Genomic DNA, 26,285 nt, shown 5'->3' with positions numbered 1-26,285 from the left:
AACCATTGGTGTTGCTTTTGTATTGCCTTATTCAGTCCAAACACTGACAGTATTTTTGCAATTTGAAATACAGTACATTGTAATGCAAACAGTATCAGCATTTCCCTTTAGGGTGATGTATTGATAAACCAAAAGAACATCAACAAAACACATTGATGTAAATATTTGCTCAGTTTCTCAGGTGATCATGGTTCAGCCTCGAGTATTCGGTATGTGGAGACACAATCCATGCAGATCGGAGCATCGTATATGATCCAGTTCTCTTTGGTCATGGGCTGTGGACGCAAACCCTCCCCTCACATTGACACTCAGGTTCGGCTGGAATTTTCTACCAATCATGGCTTGACTTGGCATCTTGTCAAAGAGGTGAGAATTATGGGTCAATTACCCTTTTGAGTCAATTCACTTAAAGTACCATAGTAAAACTATGTTTTTTGAACAATGTACCATGGTAATGCCATGTTTTGTTTTAATATGCAACCATGCACTTTGTACCCTGGAGTACCATGGAAATATCATGGTATATAAATGTGACCATTTATTAGCAACATGGTATATTTTAAAGTACATTGGTATTTATCAATAATTTTTAAGTGTTGTAGAAGCCATTGAAGTTGTAAAAAAATTAAATCACAATATTCCTACTTCTTCTGCCAAAGATTTTGCACAGAGCTATGTTTAAGAATATATGTTTTTAAGAATATATGAGTGCAAACATATCTTTGTTTGTTGGAAATAGGCCTGTCTTCCTGGCATGCCAAGCTGCTCAGAGTTCACTGCTTCCAGTGTGTACCATCCCTCTGAGTTTACACACTGGAGACGGATCACACTTCCACTCCCATACAAAACCTGGTGAGACCCGAACACACACACACACACACACACACACACACACACACACACACACACACACACACACACACACACACACACACACACACACACACACACACACACACACAGACACACAGACAGAGAGACAGACAGACAGAGACACAGAGTCTGGAACAAACACACTGAGCTCAGCCAGGGTTGGGGAGTAACGGAATACATGTAACAGGATTACGTATTTAAAATACAAAATATAAGTAACTGTATTCCACTACAGTTACAATTTAAAAAATCATTGGTAATTAGAATACAGTTACATTCAAAAAGTATTTTGATTACTGAAGAGATTACTTTGCATTTTATTGTCATTTGATTAATTTAATATTTAGTCCTTTCAGATGGAAAAATTGATAAATATAAATGATGTGATCCAAAGTGCATTTGAACAGCGGTGAAACACTTTCTTATGATGTGTTACATTCATACGAGCAGACAGAGAAGTAAGTTTGAAGTACGTTTGGAGCAGAAGAAATAGAAATAAACCTTGTGTAAATTGTCAGCTTTACGCTAAGCTAAAATGCTATTTCTAGCCATTACCAGGCACAATCATATTGTTTTATCAAGAAAATTCACGTTAGATCATAATTTTTTTTTTTCTAGTAAGACCTTTGATATTAGGGCAAAAATCTTTTCTTGATAATAATTTTTGTATTGTTTTCCTGTAAAAATATCTAAAAATCCTTAAAACAAGATGCATTTGATTTATCTTGTTTTAGAAACAACACTGCATAAGATTTTTAGGTTTTTCAGAGAATGTATTTTTAACATGTGTATTTTGTCTTACAGTACTGGCAGAGTTTTTATAGTCAAAACAAGTGAAAAAATCTACCAGTGCTGAAGAAGTAATCCAAAGTATTTAGAATACATTACTGACCTTGAGTAATCTAATGGAATACGTTACAAATTACATTTTACAGCATGTATTCTGTAATCTGTAGTGGAATACATTTCAAAAGCAACCCTCCTAATCCTGAGCTCAGCAACATGGAACTGATGATCATACAACATGCTTTGACACATTTTTTTAATTGATTTGTGTTTAAATTACTAATTTCTAGTAAATCAATGACAAACAGTAAAACTTAAGTTCATTGATTTATATAACTTCCTGAGAATTGAGCATGACTGCTGTGTGCATTTTCCATTTCTCTTTTTGATTTGTTACTAGTAGCTCCGAATAAAAAAGCAAAAGAAAAAATAATAATAATATTAATAAATAAAAATATATCTATATATCTATATATTTATATTGTGCTATATATATATATATATATATATATATATATATATATATATACACTGTATATACAAAAAAATTCTAGAGCAAATAGTTTTCCTAAAAATTGACTGGGACTAAGTTTCGACATTTTAAATAAAACCAAGCTATAGAAAGTCATATTTTTTTCATCAAATAGTTTATTATGTGTCCAGGAGTGTTGGCTATTCATGTTTTTGAAACGTTACAGACATTACAGCTGATTAAAGTTGAATAAATAATTCTTATTCAAAATAATGGCCAGCATCATCCAATCACTGCCAACCATGTTATAATAAAATTATACATCATACGTTCTGAATCTATGTACTGATTATCATTGTCCCACATCTGCCAAACACACTGAGTGACCAAACATAATATGCTGCCTGAAACTGAACTTTTGGTCAGATTTTAGAAAGCTATAGAATGCTCCCATGTCTGTCTGTCTGCACTGGTCTCAGAACAGTTCGAAATTCACCTTATTTTCATCTTAACTCCATATAAAGTAGGGGTGTAATTGTTCTTGGTAAAAAACCGAACCGTACGGTTTGCCACCAATGGTTCAGGAAGCATTGGCACCGCAGTCAGTTCACCTCACGTTTAATGACGCATCTGGGGCACAAGTTTTGGTCAAGAAAACAAAGCGTCAAACAGACACAGTTACAACCTCCGCTAATGCACCTGAATGGATCTGTAAATGGATACGCTCCACCTGTGTTTCACGTGGGTCAACTTGATGACATCACTGTTCTGCAAGCGTTGTGTGTAGTTGAAAATGGCAAGTGGAGAAAATGAAACACTGATAGAGATGCCCCTTGCATTTCTCCTTTCTGGGGACATTTTTTTTTTTTTTTTTTTTTTTTTGCAGTCAATTAAAATAGCGATGGTAAAAAGAAGTTTACAAAACAGGCACTGTTTGCAGACATCGCTCGACACGAGTGCTGTATACTGGTAATATATGTCAATAATGCACGTGAGGCTTTATTTAAAACGCTCACACAAGTTCTTCCTGTTTTCTCGTGCGGCTGTAATCTATCACGAGCGTCAATAATGCGCTTTGATTAATGGCATTAAGATGCCGTTATAGTAATACATTGATACATGATTAATCATTTACGCCGACATCACCCAGGGAAAGAGCTGCAGGTGAGCCGAAACTGCACACATTCCCTTCCATTTTTAAGCAGGCACTCAGTGCTAATTCGGACAGACATGAAACAATAACTAAAGTGCTTGGGGTGTTCATGTGGGATTTCCATGTGTAATTAAAATACCCAAGCAGCATTATCACAACATCCCTTCTCGTATGCATTCTAATATCAAGGTTATTCCTTCTATAGTGAGGTACAGCTTCCGAATATTGAATATGTTGAGATGAGTTTGAAGTGCACTTTATGTTGATGCATGTAGCGTATTAGTGCAGGTATTAAGTTAAAATGTCGATTTAGTAATTGGAGAAACATTTTTTTTTTTAGTTAAGGACCTTGACAAAAATTAACGTCTTGGTTACTTGCGTAACCTCCGTTCCCGATGGAGGGAACAAGACGTTGTGTTGATGTAGTGACACTAGGGGTCACTCTTGGGAGCCCAACACACCTCTGGTCTTTGATAAAAGGCCAATGAAAATTGGCAAGTGGTATTTGCATGCCACTGCCCCGGACATACGGGTATAAAAGGAGCTGGTACGCAACCACTCATTCAGGTTTTATGCTGAGGAGCTGAGATAAGGTCCGGCCATTTCAGCAGGTAGTTCTGCGTTGTGGCAGGAGGGACACAACGTCTCGTTCCCTCCATCAGGGAACGGAGGTTACGCAAGTAACCAAGACGTTCCCTATCTGTCACTCACTTGACGTTGTGTCGATGTAGTGACACTAGGGGTCCCTATACGAAATGCCACAACTGGCTGAACTGTGTTACGTGAACTGGCGGTGTGTGACGGGCAGATCACTGCGTGCCTCGTATCCAGCACACCAGGCTGACACGTAACTTCCCCCAACATAGTTAGTTAGAGTGTCGAACGGCCCTTTGGGGACAAGTCGATTACCCAAAGGATAGAGACAGGCTAACCCAGTCGTGGCCTCTTTTCCCTTTCTTTTTTCCACTCCCTAAAAAAGAAGGGGGATTATCCAATTGGGCCGCCAGGTCTAGTCAGGGGGTGTCCCTCCCAAGGGGAGGACACCGCGGAGACCACACTTCGCCCAAACAGAGGGGGGGGTATTTAAGTGTAAAAATAAGTCACATGGTCTTGACGACCAAGTGGAGAGTCTCAAGGTAGATCCTACCCAATGGGGGAGGAGTTACTACAAACATGGAGACTGGGGCAGAGGGGCTCTGCCCAAGGAAGATGCAGTTTGCCAACAGGGAAATGAATTAGCGGAAAATATACATCGCATGGGGTTACCTTACAGGGAACCGGCACATGTGGAGCACCTACCCCAGAACAGGGCTCTTAGTTAGCACGTGTACTGGGCCGGCAGCGAGTCTCTTTGAAAACTCGACTATCCCGGGCTTATCCACTTGTATTGTGTGCCACTACCTGGGATGAAACCGGTTCCACCCGGAGGTTGTAGAACCTTGCAAAGGTGTTGGGTGTTGCCCAGCCTGCTGCTCTGCAAATGTCTGTTAGAGAGGCACCCCTGGCCAGGGCCCAGGAGGCCGCTACACCCCTGGTAGAATAGGCTCGTAGCCCTACCGGGGCAGCACGTCCTGGGCATGATATGCCATAGCTATGGCGTCAATGAGCCAGTGGGCGATCCTCTGCTTGGAGACAGCGCTTCCTTTCCACTGTGCACCAAAGCAGATAAAGAGCTGCTCAGAGATTCTAAAGCTCTGCGTGAGATCCAAATAGATGTGTAAAGCGCGCACTGGACACAGCAATGATAGGGCTGGGTCTGCCTCCTCCTGGGGCAGTGCTCACAGGTTCACCACCTGATCCCTAAAAGGGGTCGTGGGAACCTTGGGCACATAGCCCGGTCGGGGTCTCAGGATCATGTGAGAGTAGCCCGGACCGAACTCCAGGCACGTTTCGCTGACAGAGAACGCTTGTAGGTCTCCTACCCTCTTGATGGAAGTGAGCGCAGTCAGGAGGGCAGTCTTCAAGGAAAGTGCCTTAAGCTTGGCATCCTTCATGCAATGGAGCCACTGGAGCGGGCGTGGTCCAAACAGAGGGTGAAAGCACACCCCAGCAGTTAGTACCGGAGGGTGAGGGGTGCGCAAGCCCAGGCCCCAATCGGGCTTATCAGCTGAGGAGAGGGATAAAGACAAGCCGCATCCATCTCGTCTTTTTCCCTCTCCTCGGCTAATTAGCCAGATTGGGGCCCAGGCATGTGCACACACGGCCTGGCCCTACCCTCCTCCTCGTCACACACTCCTTCTCTATCTGTACCGTGCTGTACTTAGTCTCCCTTAATGAGAGTTTGCGTCTAATGTACAGCACGGGGCACTCCTCACCCTCCACCATCTGGGACAGTACTGCTCCCAACCCCTTGTCCAATGCGTCCGTCTGCAAGATTAAAGGGAGAGAGAAATCAGGAGAGTGCAATAACGGCCTGCCGCAAAGTGCAACTTTCACCTGCGTGAACACCTGCTGACACAGCTCCGTCCACTGGACCGGATCTGGTACCCCCTTTTTAGTAAGATCGGTCGGCGGGCTGGTGACGGTCGAAAAATTAAGCACAAACCTGCGATAATAACCAGCCAGCGACAGGAAATGTCTCCCCTCCTTTTTGGTCTTAGGTCTCGGGCATACTGCAATCACTGCGGTTTTATCAATTTGGGGCCACACCTGCCCATGACCCAAGTGGAAGCCCAGATACCATACTTCCACCCACCCAATTGCACACTTCTTTGTGTTTTCCGTGAGTCCCACCCATCTCAACGATCTCAGGACAGCCCTCAGATGCCACAAGTGCATAAGCAGCATGTGGTCTGAGGATTCTGTCCATGAGCCGCCGAAACGTAGGGGGCCCTGAACAAACCGAACAGAAGCATCACGAATTGGTGTAATCTGAACGGTGTGGAAAATGTTGTCTTTTCATGGGACATGGGAGTTAAGGGGATCTGCCAATATTCCTTCGTTAAATCCAGTGTCGAATAAAAGTGAGCTGTGCCTAACCGATTGAGAAGCTCATCAATCCGAGGCATTGGGTACGCATCAAATTTAGACACCGCATTGACTTTTCTATAATCCACACAGAACCGGGCCGAGCCATCACTCTTAGGCACCAAAACTACCAGGCTGGCCCAGTCACTCTGGGATTCTTCTATTAACCCCATATCCAGCATGGCCTTTAATTCTCCCCGAACCACTTCTTTTTTGTGCTCGGGTAATCGGTAGGGACGACTATGTACCACTTCCCCTTGGGTTGTTTCGATATGGTGCTCTATGTGATTCGTACAACCAGAAAGAGGCAAGAACGCGTCATAAAATTCTCCTTGCAACCTGGCAACCTCCATGACTTGGAATGGTGAGATGTGGTCTTCACAAGTGACTGGCATGACTCAATCAGTGGCTTTTAAGTTCACCTCCGGTCCAAGCTCCTCCCTCTCTGGAACCACTGTAGCCATAGTCACAGGGACTGCATCTCTCCACAGTTTTAGGAGGTTGAGGTGGTAAATCTGATGTGCTCCACCTCTATTCATTAATTTCACCTCATAATCGATTTCCCCAACTCGCCGTGTGACCTCAAAGGGTACTTGCCACTTGCCGAGTAATTTAGAGTGCTATGTGGGGAGCAATACAAGGACTTTATCTCCCGGTGTAAATTCCTGTAGCCGAGTACTCCTATTATACAGCCGGCTTTGACATTCTTGAGCCTGGAGCAAATTATCCTGTGTTAATTGCCCCAGTGTGTGGAGTTTTGCTCTTAGGTCAAGAACATATCGAATTTTGTTTTTGCTGTTTGAAGGTCCCTCCTACCAGTTTTCCAGTGGGACATCAAGCATGCCACACGGTTGATGCCCATACAGTAATTAGAATGGGGAGAACCCCGTGGAGGCTTGCGGGACCTCTCGCACTGCATATAATAGGGGCTTGAGCCACTTGTCCCAGTTTCGAGCGTCTTCGTGCACAAACTTACGAATCATATTCTTTAAGGTCTGATTAAATCGTTAGACCAAGCCATCCGTTTGGGGGTGGTAAACACTGATCCGAATTGATTTAATCCCCAATAATTTGTACAGTTCACGCAGTGTACATGACATAAACATAGTGCCCTGATCAGTGAGGATTTCTTTCGGAATCCCCACTTGGGAGATTATTCTGAAGAGTGCCTCTGCAACACTTCACGCTGAAATGTTGCGCAGTGGTACTTCTTCTGGATATTGCTTTTGAGTCTACCAGAACCAGCACAAAATGATGCCTATGTGCTGTCCGCTCTAATGGCCTGACAAGGTCCATACCCTTTCTTTCGAAGGGGACCTCGATCAACGGAAATGGGCGCAATGGCGATCTTGGTGTGGCCGGCGGATTCACAGCTGACATTCACTGCATGCCGCAAACCACCTGTGAACATCCCCGCAAATGCCCAGCCAATAGAAACGGGCCATTAGATGGTTCAGTGTTTTTGCCTGCCCCAAATGATCCACCTTCGTATTATAATGAGCTGGCTTCGTGGTATTAACAATTGGGTTGTATCCTCCTTTGTCTGAGTGTCCTACGTTACTCTATACAACTGATCCTTAATAATTGAAAAATATGGATATGCGAGTGCAATGTCTGGCTGGAGGCATTGACCATCAATCACTTTCACTTGGTCAAAGGCATGCCTAAGGGTCTCATCTCACATCTGCTCCAGAGGGAAATCCCCTGCAGGGAATCCTCTAAGGGCTGGGGAAGCTGAGACACCCCCTCTCTCATGTACTCCTGATGTGGAGCTGACATAGATGGCCCTGGCACCACCTACCCAGCCAGCGAATCGCACACCACACATTGATACACTTTGTCGCAGGACCCATCCACACATATTCCCCTCAATAGTTGTAAATTCCAGCCAATTCATACCCAAAATTAGTGGATGGGAGAGGCAGAGACTAACCACTGCCTCAACACTATGCTTTTGTCCCCAAAATTGAATAATGACCGTCACTACAGGGTAATTTTGGATATCACCATGCACACACCTTACCTTCACCCGCCTACCTGTATCCAAAGCCTGGGATTGAACCAAGGTTTGGTGAATGGAGGTTTTATTACAACCTGAATCCACCAAGGCTTGGTATGTACCCCCCTTAATACTCAGAGGTATCCAGTATGCTCCTGCTCAATTGAGGGTGGCCTGTGGCACATCAGGGATCCGGACCAATTTCTCCACCTCCATCATGGGGCATCAGTCCTGGAAGTGCACAGGCTCCCCGCAGCTCCAACAGACCAGCCCAGACTTAACACCCACACCCGTGGCAGCGGATTCACCAGCCTGTGGGGGAGAGTGGAGTGGGTCTGGGAAAACTGGTGGATTGAAAGGTCCACGGGACCGGGGAATAGGAACAGGATGGGGGAAAGAAGGGGGGAGGGAGAAGAGAGAGAGGGAGAGAAAAGAAGAAAAGGGCTCGCTGGCCCCCGAATATGCCGATATGTGGTCCTCAGCCAGCTGGACTGCCCCATCCAGCAACCCCGGTTGGGACTCACTCCGCTGTCCCTTTCGGTAGCCGGGCGATGAACTGTTCCAGTACCACCAGATCGAGTATCTCCTCGGCTCCGCAATCTTCAGCCAGCAGCCACCTTCAGCAGGTGTCACGGAGCTGTCGAGCAAATGCGAACGGGCGGCCGTGTTCGCCGAGCATCAGTGAGTGGAAGTGTTGGTGTTGTTGCTCTGGGCTTCGGCTGACCCGTTGCAGGATGGCTTTCTTCAGATCTTAATACACCAGGAGGTTGGACACAGGTAGTTGATGGGCCGTGAGTTGGACTTCCCCAGACAACAGCGGCACAAGGCGGGCTGCCCACTGAGTGCTGGGCCAGTTCCATGCTCCCACCGTCCACTCGAAGAGCTCAAGGAATGCCTCGGGGTCGTCTTGTGGTTCCATCTTCGTCAACGTGACGTGTGGTACGGCCATTGGTTGGTCCAGGGTCATGGCTGAAGACCCCTCCTGGTGAACCAAGCTCTGTAGCACCTGCCAGTCCTCCGCTTAAGCCTGGATTAGCACCTGGAACAGCTGTTCCTGTTCCATATGCAGCTCAAGCAGAGACTGATGTTGGGCTTGGTGGATGCTGGTGAGGGTCTTATATTCTTCAGGCCAGCGGCGAGGACTCCATGATGCCATTTTATTCCTCCTAATTCCCGGGTTTCAGCACCACTGTGATATCTTTATTATGTACACTTTTCAATCTACAACAGTGTTTTCAGCCACATATTGAACACGCACACACACAGCTTTGTGTGTCTCACTCTCTCTCCTCTGGCGGACTGGACTGCCCTCTTATCCCTATCCAGCTCTCACTGTAACACAGAACAGCTGTTAGAGATCATTTCCCACAGGTGTCCATCCTTACCATTCTTCCTCTCCCGGCCTCGCTCTCCACAGACATCGCTCGGCTACGCCCTCATCACCACACCTCCGAAAGCAACATTTTTCGGCTTTTGGAATAACTCATTTATTATCAAAGTGAAAATGTACAGTTAATATATAGTGGCATATCAAACGAAACTAGAGATGCTACTCTTTACAACCAAACAGGTTTCAATGAAAATACTTACCAGAGGCACTTATGTTGGCACTGCGCCCGCAGAAACACTTTACCAAAATCGAAACCATGCTGTTGTGTCACGTGACGTGGTGCGTCATAAGTTTAACACTTAAATGATAGAGTGTTTAAATGTAAATTTAAATTATGCGTTGCGTATAGCGAAGCCAAAATACAACGTCCACATATGTGTACACGGGGTTGCATGCTAAGGATAGGAATGGAGAGTTTTTTCTTTTTTTTTTTACTAATTTTCCTAACCTGTGTACCACAGGCAAACTATCTTTTGTAACAGGAATTCTGTCACAAAGTATTTTATTTAAAATATAATAGTTGTTGTATTGTCCTGTGTTCATGCCACTTCATTGACTGACATGTATTTCTAGTACTTAAATATATCCTATCTTCTAGCTGTGTGATGACCCTGGTTTTATGCTGTTTCTGGTTTTAGGTCGAGTGCAACACGGTTCCGATGGATTCAGAGTTACTACCAGGAACAGGATGAGTGGGCATTAGATGACATATACATCGGACAGCAGTGCCCTCAAATGTGTCATGGACATGGCTGGTGTGACCACGGTCACTGCAGGTCAGTCCAAAACATTTCCAGTGAAACATAAAGCAAATACACTGTACTACAGTAATAACATTTTCATGACATTTTTTATTTATTTAAATGATTTAAACAACTCTGTAGGTTGACCATGGAAGTTTATGTAGGTTATCCTAGTAATTGATTTAGTTAAATTTAATCAGAGTTCCTGCGGATCCTTAAAAAGTCTTAAAATGTCTTAAATTCAGTTTTCCAAAATTTAAGGTCATAAAAAGTCTTAAATATCTTAAATGATACAACAAGTCTTAATTATCATTTATACAGGTCTTAAATTTGGAGGCAGAAAGACAGGAATCCTGATATGACCTAATGTGATTATCAAACTTCAAAAGAATAAGATTTAATTCAATCTTAAATAAGGGGTGGGGGGCTTGTGAGCGTTTTCAGCTTTTGCAGAGCAGTTCGCAATTATTAGGGCATATCGGAATTTATGACAAACTATCAGAAATGATCACCTGTTGATTATGATGTTGATGAAATATAACAATGTTTACTGTACATTTTGTAATACGTTGTAGATTATAGTAGGAGTGCACATTTTATTTCCCTTATCTGTTTGAATGAGCAGCTAGAAACAGTGAAGCACATACATTTCAAAATAAGAGTCCACGGAGTATTTCAGCCTTTAAAGTTAAAAGTTCCCCGCTATGAAACAGACCTTTATTTATTTATTTATTTATTTAATTAATTATTATTTTTCTTGGTTATTGGTATTTTGGTTGCACCATAAACTGCATCTAGAATTTAATTAAATTTTGACTCTTGTAACCTCTGTCTGGCCCTCCCCATCACAGGAAGGAAAGACTAAGAACATTTAATGTAGGCTACCAATTTTAAAAACTATTGACATATTAATTGCCTTACTTTCAACACATTATCACATCAGCGAAATCCAAAATTGGTTGACCTCTAATTTGTATTTATATATAATGGGAAATAAACCAATTTTAATGTGATGTATATGTAGAAAACTTGTCTTGAGTATTTTATTATTGCATATATCCTACCCTGTTTTACTGATAAGCATTGTTAAGGCCATGTTGAATGTGTCCCCTGCCTGTTTAAGTAAGAGTCTGTGATACAGGATTTATTTTGAGATTGTGTGGGTTTGTTTTGGTATGGGGATATGGTATTAATTTCATTTGTTCAGGTCTTAAAAAAGGTCTTTAAAAGTCTTAAATTTGATTTTAAAAACTCTGCAGCAACCCTGTTAATGCAATTTGAGTTTATCTAAGCAAAGTCTGACTCATTTTCATGAATTAGTTCTTTCAAAATGACTCAAAGATTTTAGCAAAAACAATATATATATATATATATATGTATGTGTGTGTGTGTGTGTGTTATTATTATTATTTTTTTAAGTCATTATTTATTTATAAAGCACATTTAAAAACAATGGTTGTTGAACCATGCTTTACAATAAAAACCATAATAAATACAATGAATACAACAATAACACAGTAAATATAACAACGCAGCAAAGCAGTAGGGGAAGAAAAAAAATGCAGGATTGAACTTAAATTCAAAAGCTAAAGAAAATTAATAAGCATTCATATAGATTTAAAAATGGTAATAGAAGGGGATGACCTAATATGAAGGGGCAAGCTATTCCAAAGCTGTGGAACGGCAACTGAAAAAGCCCTGTCTCCCTTGGACTTAAAATGAGAATCAGGAACAGACAGCAGAAAAACACCTGAGTGACTTGGGGGGAGCATGGGATTTAAGGAAGTCACAGATGTAAAGCAGCACAAGACCATGCATTGCATTAAAAACAAATAGTAATATTTTTAAATCAATTCTGAACTTCACTGGTAGCCAGTGCAATGAGGCCAGTACAGGGGTAATGTGATCTCTGTTCTTAAGACTAGTTAAAGCCTAGCTGCTGCATTTTGAAACAACTGTAGGCGAGAAAGTGTAGACTGTGACATTCCAAAATATAGAGAGTTGCAATAGTCCAGTCGAGGCAAAATAAGTGCATGGATGACCATTTCAAGATCCTTCTGTGTAAGAAAAGATTTCAACTTGGAGACTGATTGGAGTTGGAAAAAGCTGCCCTTAACAACAGCACTAACCTGCCTGGTGAAAGCCAAAGACGAATCCATAATGACACCAAGATTTTTTACATTTTCATGCAGATTAGCTGCTAGGGGACCTAACAGATGTCCAACAGGAGTAACAGAAGCAGGGAACCGAATACAATTACCTCTGTTTTGTTTTTAATTGAGCTGAAGAAAATTTAAATCCATCCAAGATTTGACTTTATTAAAATTAATTGAATTAAAAAGATTACCCATGGAGGGACTACAGTATGATTTAAAGGGCAGATAAAATTGTGTCATCAGCATAACAGTGAAAAGATTATACTTTTGGAAAATTGAACCCAAAGGGAGCATGTTATAATGAAAACAAAAGAGGCCCCAAAATGGAACCCTGTAGTATTCAGTTTATCTGCAATTCATGTCATGGTATTCTGAGTTTGGTCCTAAGGGACAGCACAGTCAGCCGGTCATTATCACAAAATAAACCCAGACAGGGGGAGCAGTATAACATAAGTATGTATATATTATATATATATATATATATATATATATATATTTACATTTACATTTATTCATTTGGCAGACGCTTTTATCCAAAGCGACTTACAAAAGAGGAAAACATAAGCGAATCATCTTAAGGAGACAGTGGTATGAAAAGTGCTGTATTACAAAGTTTCACTAGCATCATAATAGTATTCAAAACAGAATAAAGTGCAACAGAATTTTTTTTTTTTTTTTTAATGACTGGTTAAGTGCTCATGGAAAAGATGTGTTTTTAGTGTTTTTTTTTTTAAGACAGAGAGTGAGTCAGCTTCACGGATGGAGTTGGGAAGGTCATTCCACCAACGTGGTATGATAAAGCTGAAAGTCCGGGAAAGTGTTTTGGTGCCTCTTTGTGTTGGTACAAGGCGACGTTCCTTAGCCAACTGCAGGCTTCTAGTGGGCGCATAGCTCTGCAAAAAAGATATTAGGTATGCTGGAGCAGACCCAGTGACTGTTCTGTATGCCAGCATCAGAGCCTTGAATTTGACACGTGCATAAACCGGCAGCCAGTGGAGAGAGACAAGGAGTGGTGTAACATGTGCTCTCTTTGGTCCATTAAAGACCAGACGTGCTGCTGCATTCTGGATAATTTGCAGGGGTCTAATTGCACATGCAGGGAGGCCTGCAATGGGAACATTACAGTAGTACAAGCAGTTGTGTGGCATGTTCAGAGACGAAGGGTCTTATCTTCCTGATATTGTAGAGTGTAAATCTATATATAAACACAACTGTTTACAAATATTTATATATATATACAGTATATATTGTATACAAGGGCTGCAACAGTACAAAAAATGCATAGTTCGGTATGTACCTCGGTTTTGGGGTCACTGTTCGGTACGGTTTCAGTATAGCAGGGAAAACGAATCTTTCTTTAAATTATTATTTTGAAAACAGTGGCTGATGGGCAATAATTATTATCGTGAAGGCTTATTTATACATGACTGCACTATGCATATTTCTTCAACAAGCTTACAATGCAAAACTTAAGAGCCTCTTATATGCACATTGTATAAAAACATAATAATAAATGTTTAAAAAAAAAGTGCAATTATAATAATTGTAAGAAAAAATTAAGACATTAGCAGTGCAGATTTAGGTGTCTTTTGCCTTTTCAGCTCACCACTTGTACTAATCATTCAATATTCAAGTATTTTTATTTTTTTTCAGGAAAATCAGAATATCCACATTATCAGAGGAGAGGACAATTTGTGAACAATTACAGCTCGTGCTTGTTTATATAGAGCGGACACTACAGAAGAAATGCGTTCTTGTATGAACTTTATAACGGGGCTGAAGCACTTTAAGCAGATGCTTAAATCCTGTTCTCGACAACTGAGTATGGTTGCATATCTGCAGCAATAAATACTCCTATGGCATTCATTATCACTTCAGCTCTGTCTGAGCTTGCAACAAGAGGCTGCTTGAATGCCATGGCAAGACTTAACTTGCACAGGCTGTCAGGGTTCAGCCACTTCTGTTGGTTGTGTTTATAGCCTTTGTGACTGAACTCTGACACTCATGTTTCGTGTCTTGTTATATGTGGTGTGGTGTTTGCATTACATTGTTTTTACTTTGTGGTGTGCAACTGTGCATTCAGGTCTTGTCTAGTCTGTGTCTCTCGTGTGTTTTGTATGAGTGAGTATGTGGCTTTGTTTAGGTTTCTCTTTGCCACGTGCTCCTCAGTCTTGAGTGATAACCCCACCCCCTTGTTTGCCTTGTTATTAGTTCATTAGTTTCACCTGCCCCTTCTCGTTACCCTCCTTATTTCTCTCCTATTTATTCTTTGTTATCTGTCTTGGGCCAGTTCGCTGTGGATGTTTTCCCTGTTAGATGTGTGTCCTGTTGATCCGGTCTTGTCCAATCCAGTCGAGTCCAGTTGGATCCAGTCCAGTCTTGTCCAGTTCCTCCAGCTCAGCCAGTCCTATCAGCGCCTGTCTTGGACTATTACATTTTCCCCCTCTGGGTAGTTTTTTTTTTTTTTTTTTTTTTTTTTTTTGTATTAATAAAGCCCATTCTACGCTGCATTTAAGTCCTCTCCCTCTCTCTCCAACCCAGCCTTGACACAGGATGTTTATGATTTGCTCCCATAAGCAAAAGAGACACATGCAGATTATGTAGCCACAAATGAGTCATCATGTTTCTTGAGACATACTCGACTTCAGTGAAACAGAGCCAACACACAGCCTTTGTCCTGTTCACTACTCGTTGCCCAGTATTACTGTAGTTTACTTCAAAACCATAATGCTCCCAAACAACAGATTTTTGAGATAGTGTTGGGTCTTTAATCTCTGGCTTAATTAATTCATATTTATATTTTGTTTAGTTCCATTACAGTTGGTATAAATTGTGAGCTAGCTAGTATAATCTTCACATGCATTTATCCAATTCGCAGTTTCTAGTATACTGTGTGGCTCTCTGTTCTGTTAAGTTTTGGTTCTGCGTGGTCCCGTGTTGCTCCACAATCTTTTTTTCATTTTAGTTCCACACAGTTTGTGTTGTTCATTATATGTGGTTTTAATATTGGTTTCACACATGCTAGGATATGTAATAATTTGTGTGACTGCGTGTACCGTACCGAAGGTTCTGTATCTGTTCGGTTATATATATATATACACATATATATATGTGTGTGTGTGTGTGTGTGTGTGTGTGTGTTAAGTCACTTTGTCTACCAGTTGGTCTTGGTGGGTGAAAAGCTAACTGCATTAATCAGTTTCCTGCCCAGTTTCCTGAAGACTTTGGAGAGGTCAGTGAAGACCATGGAAAGATCTTCATGCTGTTCTCGACACTTTTCCTAGAGTTGCCACGCAGTTAAAATCATGTCAGCCCAAACATCACTTTAGCCAGGATCATTTCAGCAACAGACATAATGTAGATCCTGTGACTACTGCCGAAGATGCCGTTATTCCCCTTGTTTTTCTATATAGGGACAATTACGACATCTTTCTACTGTTGGGAGACAGTCTCCCAGTCTCAGACTTCAGGGATGTACTGATGTAGAGCTCTAGGTCAGAGGTACCTGCCCTGCTTGAATAATTTTGTTGGGACATTGTCAGAGCTGGAGGGTCTGTTGTTCCTTAGGGAGTGTAACGTTTAATGTTTAACTCCTTAATAAACACACTTCGAGAACAGCCTTTGTTTGGCGCTCATGCTCTCTTTATTGCTTACACATCACTTCCTGTAATCAAAAGCACAAAGCTTTATGGCTAATGTAGTGAATGGTGGGCAACACTTTTATGACCAGTAATTACATCCCCCTCTTTTTAAAGAAAGAAAAACATAAGTATGAAACATCAGAATGGGCATATTTTGAGCATATGAAACTCTTGGTTACTGATGTAACCTCTGTTCCCTGATGGAGGGAACGAGACATTGTGTCGATGTAGTGACACTAGGGGTTTGATCTTGAAAGCACCAATCACCTTTGCTTAAAATAGAAAAGGCCAATGAGAATTGGCGAGTGGAAATTACATGCCACTCTCTGCCCTCAGTGCCGGTTCAGTGCCGCGGCAGGAGGGACAGGGGTTACCCTCCATCAGGGAACAGAGGTTACATCAGTAACCAAGACTTCATGCTGTGTTGATGTAGTGACACTAGGGTTTCCTATAGGAAACGCCGCAGGCGCTGAACCGTGTTACGAGGTATGGAAGAGTGGACATGGGCAAGCTGCTGTGTGTCTTGCAGCGAGCACTCAACCACGTTGTGACCTTCCAGCGAGTTAGGTAAGGCGTCTCCCTAGTCCCGTTAAGGGGGGAGAAGGCACTTACCCAAGTAGGCTACCGGCCTTTCCTAATTTTCTGTTAAGCAATTTCCCGCCGAGCACTTTCTAGAATAGCGCTGGGAAGTGCTCTTCCCTCTCCAGGAAGGAGAGCACAATGGAGACCACATCCTACCGGAGGGAGGTTAACATGTGGAGAATACCTCACATGGACTTACCAACAGGGAAGTTCACATATGGAATGAGACCACCGGAGGACCTTATCTACAGAGAGGGTACGCAGCCACAGTGGCCGAGGCAGAGAAAGCTCTGGTAAGGGGAAACACAGGGTTCACCTAAGGGGAAACCGAACAGTGGAAACTCATCATACAGGAGGGGGAATCACCACGCATGGAGCACTGAGCCCGAGCACACGGGCTCACCTGAAAAGGGGCATACCACGAGTACTGGGCCTGGTGTCGTTACTCCTCTGCCGAGTTCGTCACCGAACAGTGCTTAAGAATTAAAGAGGCATCCGGGGTTCACCAGATACGGGGAACTGTTGTGGGCAAAAAGGCGCACATTATCACCTTTGAAAAAGGTAAAAAGTGCAAAGCAAGCGGTACACCAAAATGGCCGCCTGGTCTACCTGCTGTTACCGTGTAACACTCGGGTCAAAACCGGGTCTATGCGTAGGTTATAAAACCTCGCAAAGGTATTGGGTGTAGCCCAACCTGCAGCTCTGCATATGTCTGCTTGAGAGGTCCCCCTTTCCAGTGCCCAGGAGTAAGCAACACCTCTAGTGGAGTGTGCCCAGACTCCCAAGGGGCACGGCAAGTCCTGAGATTGGTATGCAAGAGAAATGGCATCCACAATCCAATGGGCTAGCCTCTGCTTGGAGACAGCTTTCCCCTTCTGCTGTCCTCCAAAACAGACAAAGAGCTGCTCAGAGCATTTAAAGCTCTGTGTATGGTCCAGATAGGTTCACAGGGTGCAAACTGGACACAGCAACGACAAGGCCAGGTCTTCCTCCTCTGAAGGGAGTGCTTGCAGGTTCACCACCTGATCCTGGAAGGGAGTGGTGGGAACCTTGGGTACGTAACCAGGCCGGGGTCTCAAGATCATGTGAGAATGTGCCGGCCCGAACTCCAGGCATTTGCTGCTAACAGAGCGTTCCAGCAGGTCCCCCACCCTCTTGATGGAAGTGAGTGCCACCAGGAGGGCTGTCTTCAGAGACAAAGTACTGAGCTCGGCCTGCTCCAGGGGCTCAAAGGGGGCTCTCTGTAGGGCAGGTAGGACCACAGAGAGATCCCAAGAGGGAATCAGTCGCGGTCTAGGAGGAGTCAACCTCCTCACGCCCTTGTGGAACTTGTGAATTAGGTCGCGCTGTCGTGAAGGCCTCCCATCCAGTGTGTCTTGGTAAGCTGCTATGGCAGCCACACTTTCAGGGTAGAGGGAGACATTCCTGAAGGAAAGACAGCACAGACCCGACGGCGCATCTCTGTGGGTCTTCCCCACGGGAAGAACACCAGTTCGCAAAGAGACGCCACTTCAAGGCATACAGCGGCCTCATAGAGGGGGCTCTGGCCTGAGTGATCGTGCTTACCACCACTGGTGGAAGACCCACTAGGTCTTCCGCGTCCCATCCAGGAGCCAGACGTGGAGATTACAGAGATCTGGCTGCGAGTGCTGGAGTGTGCCCTGCCCCTGAGTGAGAAGGTCCTGCCTCAGAGGAATGTGCCAGGGAGGTGCTACTACCAGGAGCATCAGATCTGAGAACCAAGTCCGGTTGGGCCAGTATGGCGCAATGAACAGGACTTTGCACAGAGTCTACCTGCGCCTCCCCAAATCTCTCCCAAATCAGCTGGACTACGTGGGGGTGGAGTCCCCAATCCCCACGGAGCATTACCTGCCATGAGAGTGCATCCGCTGCATTGTTGAGGACGCCTGGAAGGTGAGTGGCTCGCAGCAACTTCAACGTCTACTGACTCCAGTCCAGAGCCCTGAGACTGCCTGCCCATTACACACGCCACCCCAGCCCAAGTTCGAGGCGTCTGTCGTGACCACGACATGCATTGATACCTGCTCTAGGGGAACACCTTCCCGTAGAAACACCAGGTCTGACCAAGGGCTGAAAGTATGACAGCACTGTGGTGTGATGGTTAAACGGCGGGTGCCGTGGCGCCATGCCCACCTCGGGACTCGAGTCTGTAGCCAGTGCTGAAGCGGTCTCATATGCATCAACCCGAGGGGGAGAACTGCCGCAGAGGATGGCATATGTCCCAGGAGCCTCTGAAATTGTTTCACTGGCACCGCTACTTTCTGCCTGAAGGTCTTCAGCATGTTTGGTCATAAGACGTGCCTTGAGAGTGACTGAGTCCAACTCCATAGCAAGAAAAGAGATGCTCTGCACAGGGGAGAGCTTGCTCTTCTCCCAATTGACCTGAAGCTTGAGTCGGTTGAGGTGCTGAAGCACAAGGTCCCTGTGCGCACACAATAGATCTCACGAGTGAGCTAGGATTAGCCAGTCATCGAGATAATTGAGAATGCGAATGACCTTCTCCCTCAGCGGGGCCAGGGCAGTCTCTGCGACCTTGGTAAAGACACGAGGGGACAGGGACAGTCCGAAGGGGAGGACCTTGTACTGGTATGCTCATCCCTTGAAGGCAAACCGAAGAAAGGTCTGTGTCAAGGAAGGATCGATACGTGAAAGTACACGTCCTTCAGGTCAATGACCACGAACCAATCCTGATGTTGTACTGATGTCAGGATGCACTTCTGCATTAAAATCTTGCATGGAAGCCTGTGTAAGGCTTTGTTCAAAGCACTCAGATCCAAGATTGGAGCACGACCCTCCCCCTCTCTTGTGCACGATAAAATAAGGGCTGTAAAAGTCCTTGCGCAACTCGGCTACGGGGACGGGCTCTATTGCTTCCTTCGCCAGAAGGGTGGCAACCTCCGCCCAGAGGACGGAGACACCCTTGCCCCACACCGTAGTGGAGAGGATGCCACTGAACCTGGGCGGGCGTCTGGCGAACTGGATCGTGTAGCCGAGGCGAATCGTCCTGATGAGCCACAGCAAGGGGCTGGAGAGCACTAACCAGGCCTCCAGATTCCGCACCAGTGGCACCTAGTGGATGACTGGACTTACCGTGCCTGGGCAGAGTGGTTCGCGGCAAGGCAGAGCAGGCACCACACCTGGAAGACAGCCCAAGGGGGACGTGCTGCTCCACAAACCCGCAATGGCGGCCGGTGACTGGGGTGGGCGAGCGACCCCAGAAACCAGCACACTTACCTGTTTGCTGGCTGTCTCTCGACGGAGAACGAGGGAACGGGAGGTACTCGCATTCACCTGATTGACCGGAAAGACTTCCAGCGCCTGGCCATCATGAGTGCACTGACCCAGGGAATGAGGAAACTGCTGTTTTACCGACCAAGTGGGCGCCGAGGCCCAGAGGGCACCCGGCGATATAAAACTTACCATGCGCTGGCCAAGGGGCGATGGTGAGGCTGGAGAGTTCACCCGGCTGGAGTCAGTTGCCTCATCCCCGGGTTGCCCGTGCTAGGGCCGCCTCGAATTTCTGCACATGCTTGCTCATTTATCACATTGTTGCGCTCCTTTGTAACTGCATCGATGAAGTGCATGGGGCACCTCAGATTGTTTTCAACTGTATTTTTGCCTCTCGGCTTCCATGGCTGCTGCGACTAGCACGCCATGTCGAAGTGGTTATGGTTTCAACATTCCTACCCACAGCTAGACACTTATCCTTGTCTTTATGCTCCTATTTGCACCGCCAGTATTTTATCTATTTGAAGCTGTCTCTGTTTGTGCAACCTACCATATCTCTTCGAATCACCCGAAAATGCTCACTGACTTTCATCCAAATCAATGTCAAAAGCTAAACCACCCAAGTGAGACCTAGCATGTGCGTGATAGAGACTGAGAAGGACCTTCAGCAAGCTGCAGCCAGGTATTCTTGTAGAGACTGAACATTTGATCCTATTATTAAACAATTCTACTGGAAATGCCATATTTAAGATGATTTTTTAAAGTTTCTTGTAATGTATTATGTACTACAATTTAATCACGATGTTTAGTATCCCTCTAAATAATATTTTGGGACTGTTAGCAGTGTCATATTATGATACTTCTATTTTTTTATTTGTATTTTTGCACAGTATGTGAATTTTCTGCATGCATGGAATTCCCAGATGACCTTCTACATGTACCAAAATGAGCGCACTGCATGGAATACTGTCCTGTAATGCAATGTGCTCAACTAAACCTTTTATTTTTTAGTGTGACGATTGAATTGGAAGCAAAGTTAAGCACAATGTTTAATCTTTCAATCCCCTTCTTAACTCATTATTTGATTGGATTGCAAAATGCCTTTGTCAGAAAAAGTCATACATTTTGTTTTTTTTACAATAATTCATTTAGCTTTATGCCAATTGGAGGATCATGTGACAACAGTGTAGTATACGAATAGGTGTGTTCGACTTCATGCAGTGCTGCACAGACCGATCGGCAGCAAACTTGAAGCAGTGCATGTCAGAAATTTTGTCTGACTTTAGACGGCACCACCGCCGCGTCACTGTGATGTATGCCATTAAAGTACCGCGAGAACGATTTTAGAGCAGCCACCTGATAAGCTGTAACTGTTCAGGTTTCCCAGTCTCACACATGCGGTATCTCTGTCCTGGCTCAAATGTGGGCTGCTGATAACTACCTGATGACACACACCTGTGATTCCCTGCCAGTGGGGAGACGCAGCACACCTGTGTGAGTGGAACTCTGCATGGTCCTGATCACTTCCAGTGGGTAGTCTCTCCCTGTCAGAAGTGGGGGTGCTCTCCATGGGGCTGGCAATGCTTCTGTTGCACTGTGGGGGTCAGCACAACACATTTTGTTTTAAATTGTCGGTTTAATTATTTTTGTGAATCTCAAACCACTAGCAAAATGTTACTAAGCCTACTGTATGTTGCAATATGTCACACTGATCTAGCCATCCATATGTCTACAAACCAGAAATTTTACAGTACGCTATTTGCATAATATTCTAATTTTTTGGAGCATTTGTGAACTACTCCATGAAGTCCTTTTCCCTCTCCTAGTCTTTGTAGTACTTTCTCCCATATTTTACCTCTTAATATTACTGTTGTTTTAACTGCTGTTCCTCAAAAGTTTACATGCTCTGCTACTTTCCGATTTGGACATAACTCACCTAATTCTTATCTAGAGCCATCAGTTTTCACACTGCAAATTTCAGCACATATGCCACACTTGCAGCCACACAAATACCATGAAAACAGACAGAATTACACATACTTTTTAATAGCATAGACTAGAGGCGGCATAAATGTATTCATGCAGGAATCACATTTAGCGCACTGTGTTGATTCTGGTGCACAGCGCGATGCTTTGAAACTGTAGGTGGTTGCCAGGTATTCAATCCTGTTATCATTAGGGTAAGATGGGGAAGACGCCCCCTGGGGTAAGATGGTAAGATTTTGTTAGATGTACATTTCAAACATCTTCTCTATTCCTTATAACCTAATAGGCAAATTGAGTGGAATTCAATCAATATTCATAGTATTGCTATTATGACATGCCTTCAATTAAAAATATGGGTGTCTTTATATGTATATATTCATAGACCTGCACAGTATATAATTAATAGAATAAGTTTACCTTTCAAATTAATCACTTTGACTGGGATTCTGTTAGTTGATTTGCCTTGTCATTGTTTAGTTATTCAATTATTCAACTAAAATGTGAAAAACGTTTACATACAATATTTGATTTATATTTTACTTTAAATGTCAAAAATACATTATTAAGGATGATATCAGGTGTATTTTATACATTCTGTAAAAATCAGATGACACCTGGGACAAGTTTACCCTGGGGGGGATCCTTGCCCCAGGTGGGCGGGTCATCTTGCCCCATTAGTGGGGTAAAGTAAATGAACTTTGTTCTTAAAGGGGGCGTCTTACCCCGTCTTACCCTATATGTCAGTAAGATGTTGCATTTTTATCTTCTAATGCTATGTTACTCAACAGATGGCCCGCAGGCCACAAAATCCATCTTTTTGTGGCCCATGTGATGTTGTCATCTCATAAAATTATTGAATGTTTATGAATTTTGAGGTGTCCATTTTTTATGGTATTTATGGTAATTCTTAGTATTGATAAACTGCTGAACCATTATAGAGGAAAGGAAACGGCAAAAGGATCAAAATAATGAATTAAACTACAAATCTGTGAATAGAAGTAAGGAATAATTGACGATGAACCATTAAATTATTGAAAAATAATGCACACCCAAGGTGGTAATGCAGTCACAACATGCAGCGAAGCATTATTTTTCAATAATTCAACGGGCAGGAGTCAATTATTCTACTTATACCAAGGTTATCACACCTTAATACATCGTTCAGGGTTTTATCTCAAGACATTTTCTGGTTTTCATCCCTAAAATGATCTTGTGATTGGAACTACTTTCTTCTGCCACAGATTCAGCGTCTTGTTTTGAAACAGTCCAAGCCTTCGTTGCTAGTTCGAAAACATCACTTTAGAACTAGCAATGGAGGATTGCAACGCTTACTGGAGTAATAAGTTAGTGTGTCTGTGCATGTGTGTGTTCGTTTGTGTGTGAGTTTGTTTTTTAGGGATTGAAAGAGAGAAACTCATAAACTGAGAGAGATTGCTTCTGGGACTACCTTTTTTGTTGCAGCTCTCGTCAGAAGTAACATCGCTTCAAAATAGCCAAGATGTATGTTTAAGCACACTTCTCAGCAGCAGCGAGTGTCACCATTTTTGAAAATATCTTTTCCATTGTAAACCTTAACAACTGTTTTCAACCCTACTGAGATGCAGGTGTGCGCTAAGATGATGGTTCTGTTTTTCGCTCGTGAGTAAGTGTGGGCATAATGTGTAAATGAATGTGTCCCCACCTGTTTGGTACTGTGTGTGTGTGTGTGAGAGTGTGAGGGAGCGTGAAGGTGTTTCCCACAGATATTTCAGATAATATAGAATTTGTTGTATTGATCAAGTGGATCTAGCTTTGATACAGCTCAAGCCTTCGTTACTAATTCGAAAACGTCACTTTAGAACTAGCAACAGAGAATGCGCTGCTTATCTGCATTGGAGTAACAAGGTAGTGCTTGTGTGTGTGTGCAAGAAAAAGATAGAAGCAGAGAGATCGTGTGTGGAATTATATGTGTTTAAAGTGGCTCTTGTCAGGAAAAATATTGCTTCAAATTGCCAAAGTGTAAGTTTAAGTGTCAACAGCAACGAGTGTCGCCATTCTTGTCCAGCTTTTCCATTGCTAAACAACTGTTTACAATCCCAGTGAGTTGCGGGGGTGTGCTGACCTTGCTCCTGAGAGAGTTTGTGTGAGAGCAAAACAGAGGGTGAGGGGTAGCGCGGTGCTTTCCACTATAGCTATGTGAAGCTAATTAGGGCGAAATACATTGAAACATAAAAAGTTTCACATATTAAAAGTTACTTCGGATAATAGAAACTGTTGTATTGATCAAGTCGTGGGGGGTCTCAATGTGTGCGTGTGTGTGGGTGAGATGAGAGCAAAAGAGAGAGAGAGAGAGAGAGAGAAAGAAGGAACCCAAGGATGCTTTTCAATCGAAATTTAAATAAATTTAGGATATTGTAGACATTGTTTGTCATTCTTATCCAATGAACTTTACCAGTGTCTTTGTTTTAATTGGTTATTTTGTCGTGGTAGCCTGTAGGGCTCTTTGAAATAACTGAAATAATTTGGCGTGATATGGAACTGTTATGCGGTCAAGACCTGGAACTACTTCATAGCCCTGCATTTACCTGAAAAATAATTGCACACCTTAGAAAGTCCGTGAACCAATCAGAATCAAGCATTCAACAGACCCGTGGTATAAATCTGATTATAAGCCACTTTATACAACATGAGTGCGGCATCAGTCTGCTCGCGCTTTCAGTCACTTTTAACATTCTCGCTTCCACACCTGCTGGTCACTGCCACTGTGCGAGTCAACGACTGTCAAGTGACAAACAAGCTCAACAGAGAAACAGTAATAACAGGAAAAAAAGTTTATCCTGCAATAGCGGAGTTGAGATACCTTCTCCCAAATATATATGAATAAATACATAAATCACTAAGATTTGCATTACTTAACTAAAAATAACTGACAAAGTGTAATAGATGTCTCATTGAAACACTTTTGGAGCTAGTATTTTTAAGGATACTGTATCTCTGCTGTGTGTGTGTGTGTGTGAGTGTGTGTGGGTGGGTTTGGGTGGTTTTTTTAGGTTACAAATTGGTAATTACAAAGGTATTATGCTATAAATGTGGTTTATGAGGACATTTCTATTGTCACCATAATTCAAATCGCTTAAAAATCATACTAAACAATGTTTTTTGGAAAATGTATAAATGCAGAAAGTTTTTTGTGAGGATTAGGTTTAGGGGTAGGGTTAGGGGATAGAATCGTCTTGGTTACTGATGTAACCTCTGTTCCCTGATGGAGGGAACGAGACATTGTGTCGATGTAGTGACGCTAGGGGTTCGCTCTTGATCACCTTTGCTTCATTCAGAAAAGGCCAGTGACAATTGGCGAGTGGAATTTGCATGCCACTCTCCGCCCCGGACATACGGGTATAAAAGGAAATGGCGTGCACCACTCATTCAGAGTTGTGCTGAGGAGCCGAGAGAGAGTCCCGGCCATGTCAGCGGTCGGTTCAGCGCCGCAGCAGGAGGGACACAACGTTTCGTTCCCTCCATCAGGGAACAGAGGTTACATCAGTAACCAAGACATTCCCTGTCTGTCACTCACTCGAAGCCAGCCTGAACTCCAGGCATTCGCTGGTGACAGAGAGCACCTGCAGGTCCCCCACCCTCTTGATAGAAGTGAGCGCCACCAGGAGGGCCGTCTTCAGGGAAAAAGTGCTGAGCTCAGCATGCTCCAGGGGCTCAAAGGGGGCTCTCTGTAAAGCAGGTAGGACCACAGAGAGATCCCAAGCGGGAATCAGGCACGGTCTAGGGGGATTCAATCTCCTCGTGCCTTTGAGGAACCTGGTGATCAGGTCGTGCTGTCGAGAGGGTCTCCTATCCAGTGTATCATGATATGCTGCAATAGCAGCCACGTACACCTTCAGGGTAGAGGGAGACAGCCGTCTCACTAGTCCCTCCTGTAGAAAGGACAACATAGACCCGACTGCGCATCTCCGTGGATGTTCCCTGCGGGAAGAACACCAATTCGCGAAGAGACGACACTTCAGAGTGTACAGCCGCCTCATGGAGGGGGCTCTGGCCTGAGTGATCGTGTCTACCACCGCTGGCAGAAGGCCGGCTAGGTCCTCCGTGTCCCGTCCAGGAGCCAGACGTGGAGATTCCAGAGGTCTGGCCGCAGGTGTCGGAGCATGCCCTGCCCCTGAGTGAGAAGGTCCTGCCTCAGGGGAATGCACCAGAGAGGGGCTACTGCCAGGAGCATCATGTCTTGAAACCAAGTCTGGTTGGGCCAGTATAGTGCAACCATCAGAACTTGTTGCCCGTCCTCCCTGACTTTGCA

General features: G+C 43.8%; 1 protein-coding gene across 2 annotated transcripts in view; it reads left to right on the top strand.

Moving 5' to 3' along the window:
- Positions 1-26,285, top strand: part of reln (reelin) — a 238,129-nt gene that overhangs the window by 145,885 nt on the left and 65,959 nt on the right. For both annotated transcript variants that reach the window (XM_051656669.1, XM_051656668.1), the window contains exons 21-23: positions 174-366; positions 740-852; positions 10,279-10,416. In XM_051656669.1, the coding sequence (XP_051512629.1) occupies positions 174-366; positions 740-852; positions 10,279-10,416 (444 nt within the window). The remainder of the gene's footprint in view (positions 1-173; positions 367-739; positions 853-10,278; positions 10,417-26,285) is intronic.

This window comes from Myxocyprinus asiaticus, chromosome 26 (genome assembly GCF_019703515.2).
Source record: "Myxocyprinus asiaticus isolate MX2 ecotype Aquarium Trade chromosome 26, UBuf_Myxa_2, whole genome shotgun sequence".
Classification (NCBI taxonomy): Eukaryota; Metazoa; Chordata; class Actinopteri; order Cypriniformes; family Catostomidae; genus Myxocyprinus; species Myxocyprinus asiaticus.
The sequence above is the reverse complement of the archived record's forward strand: the minus strand, read 5'-3'. Positions and strand labels throughout refer to the sequence as shown.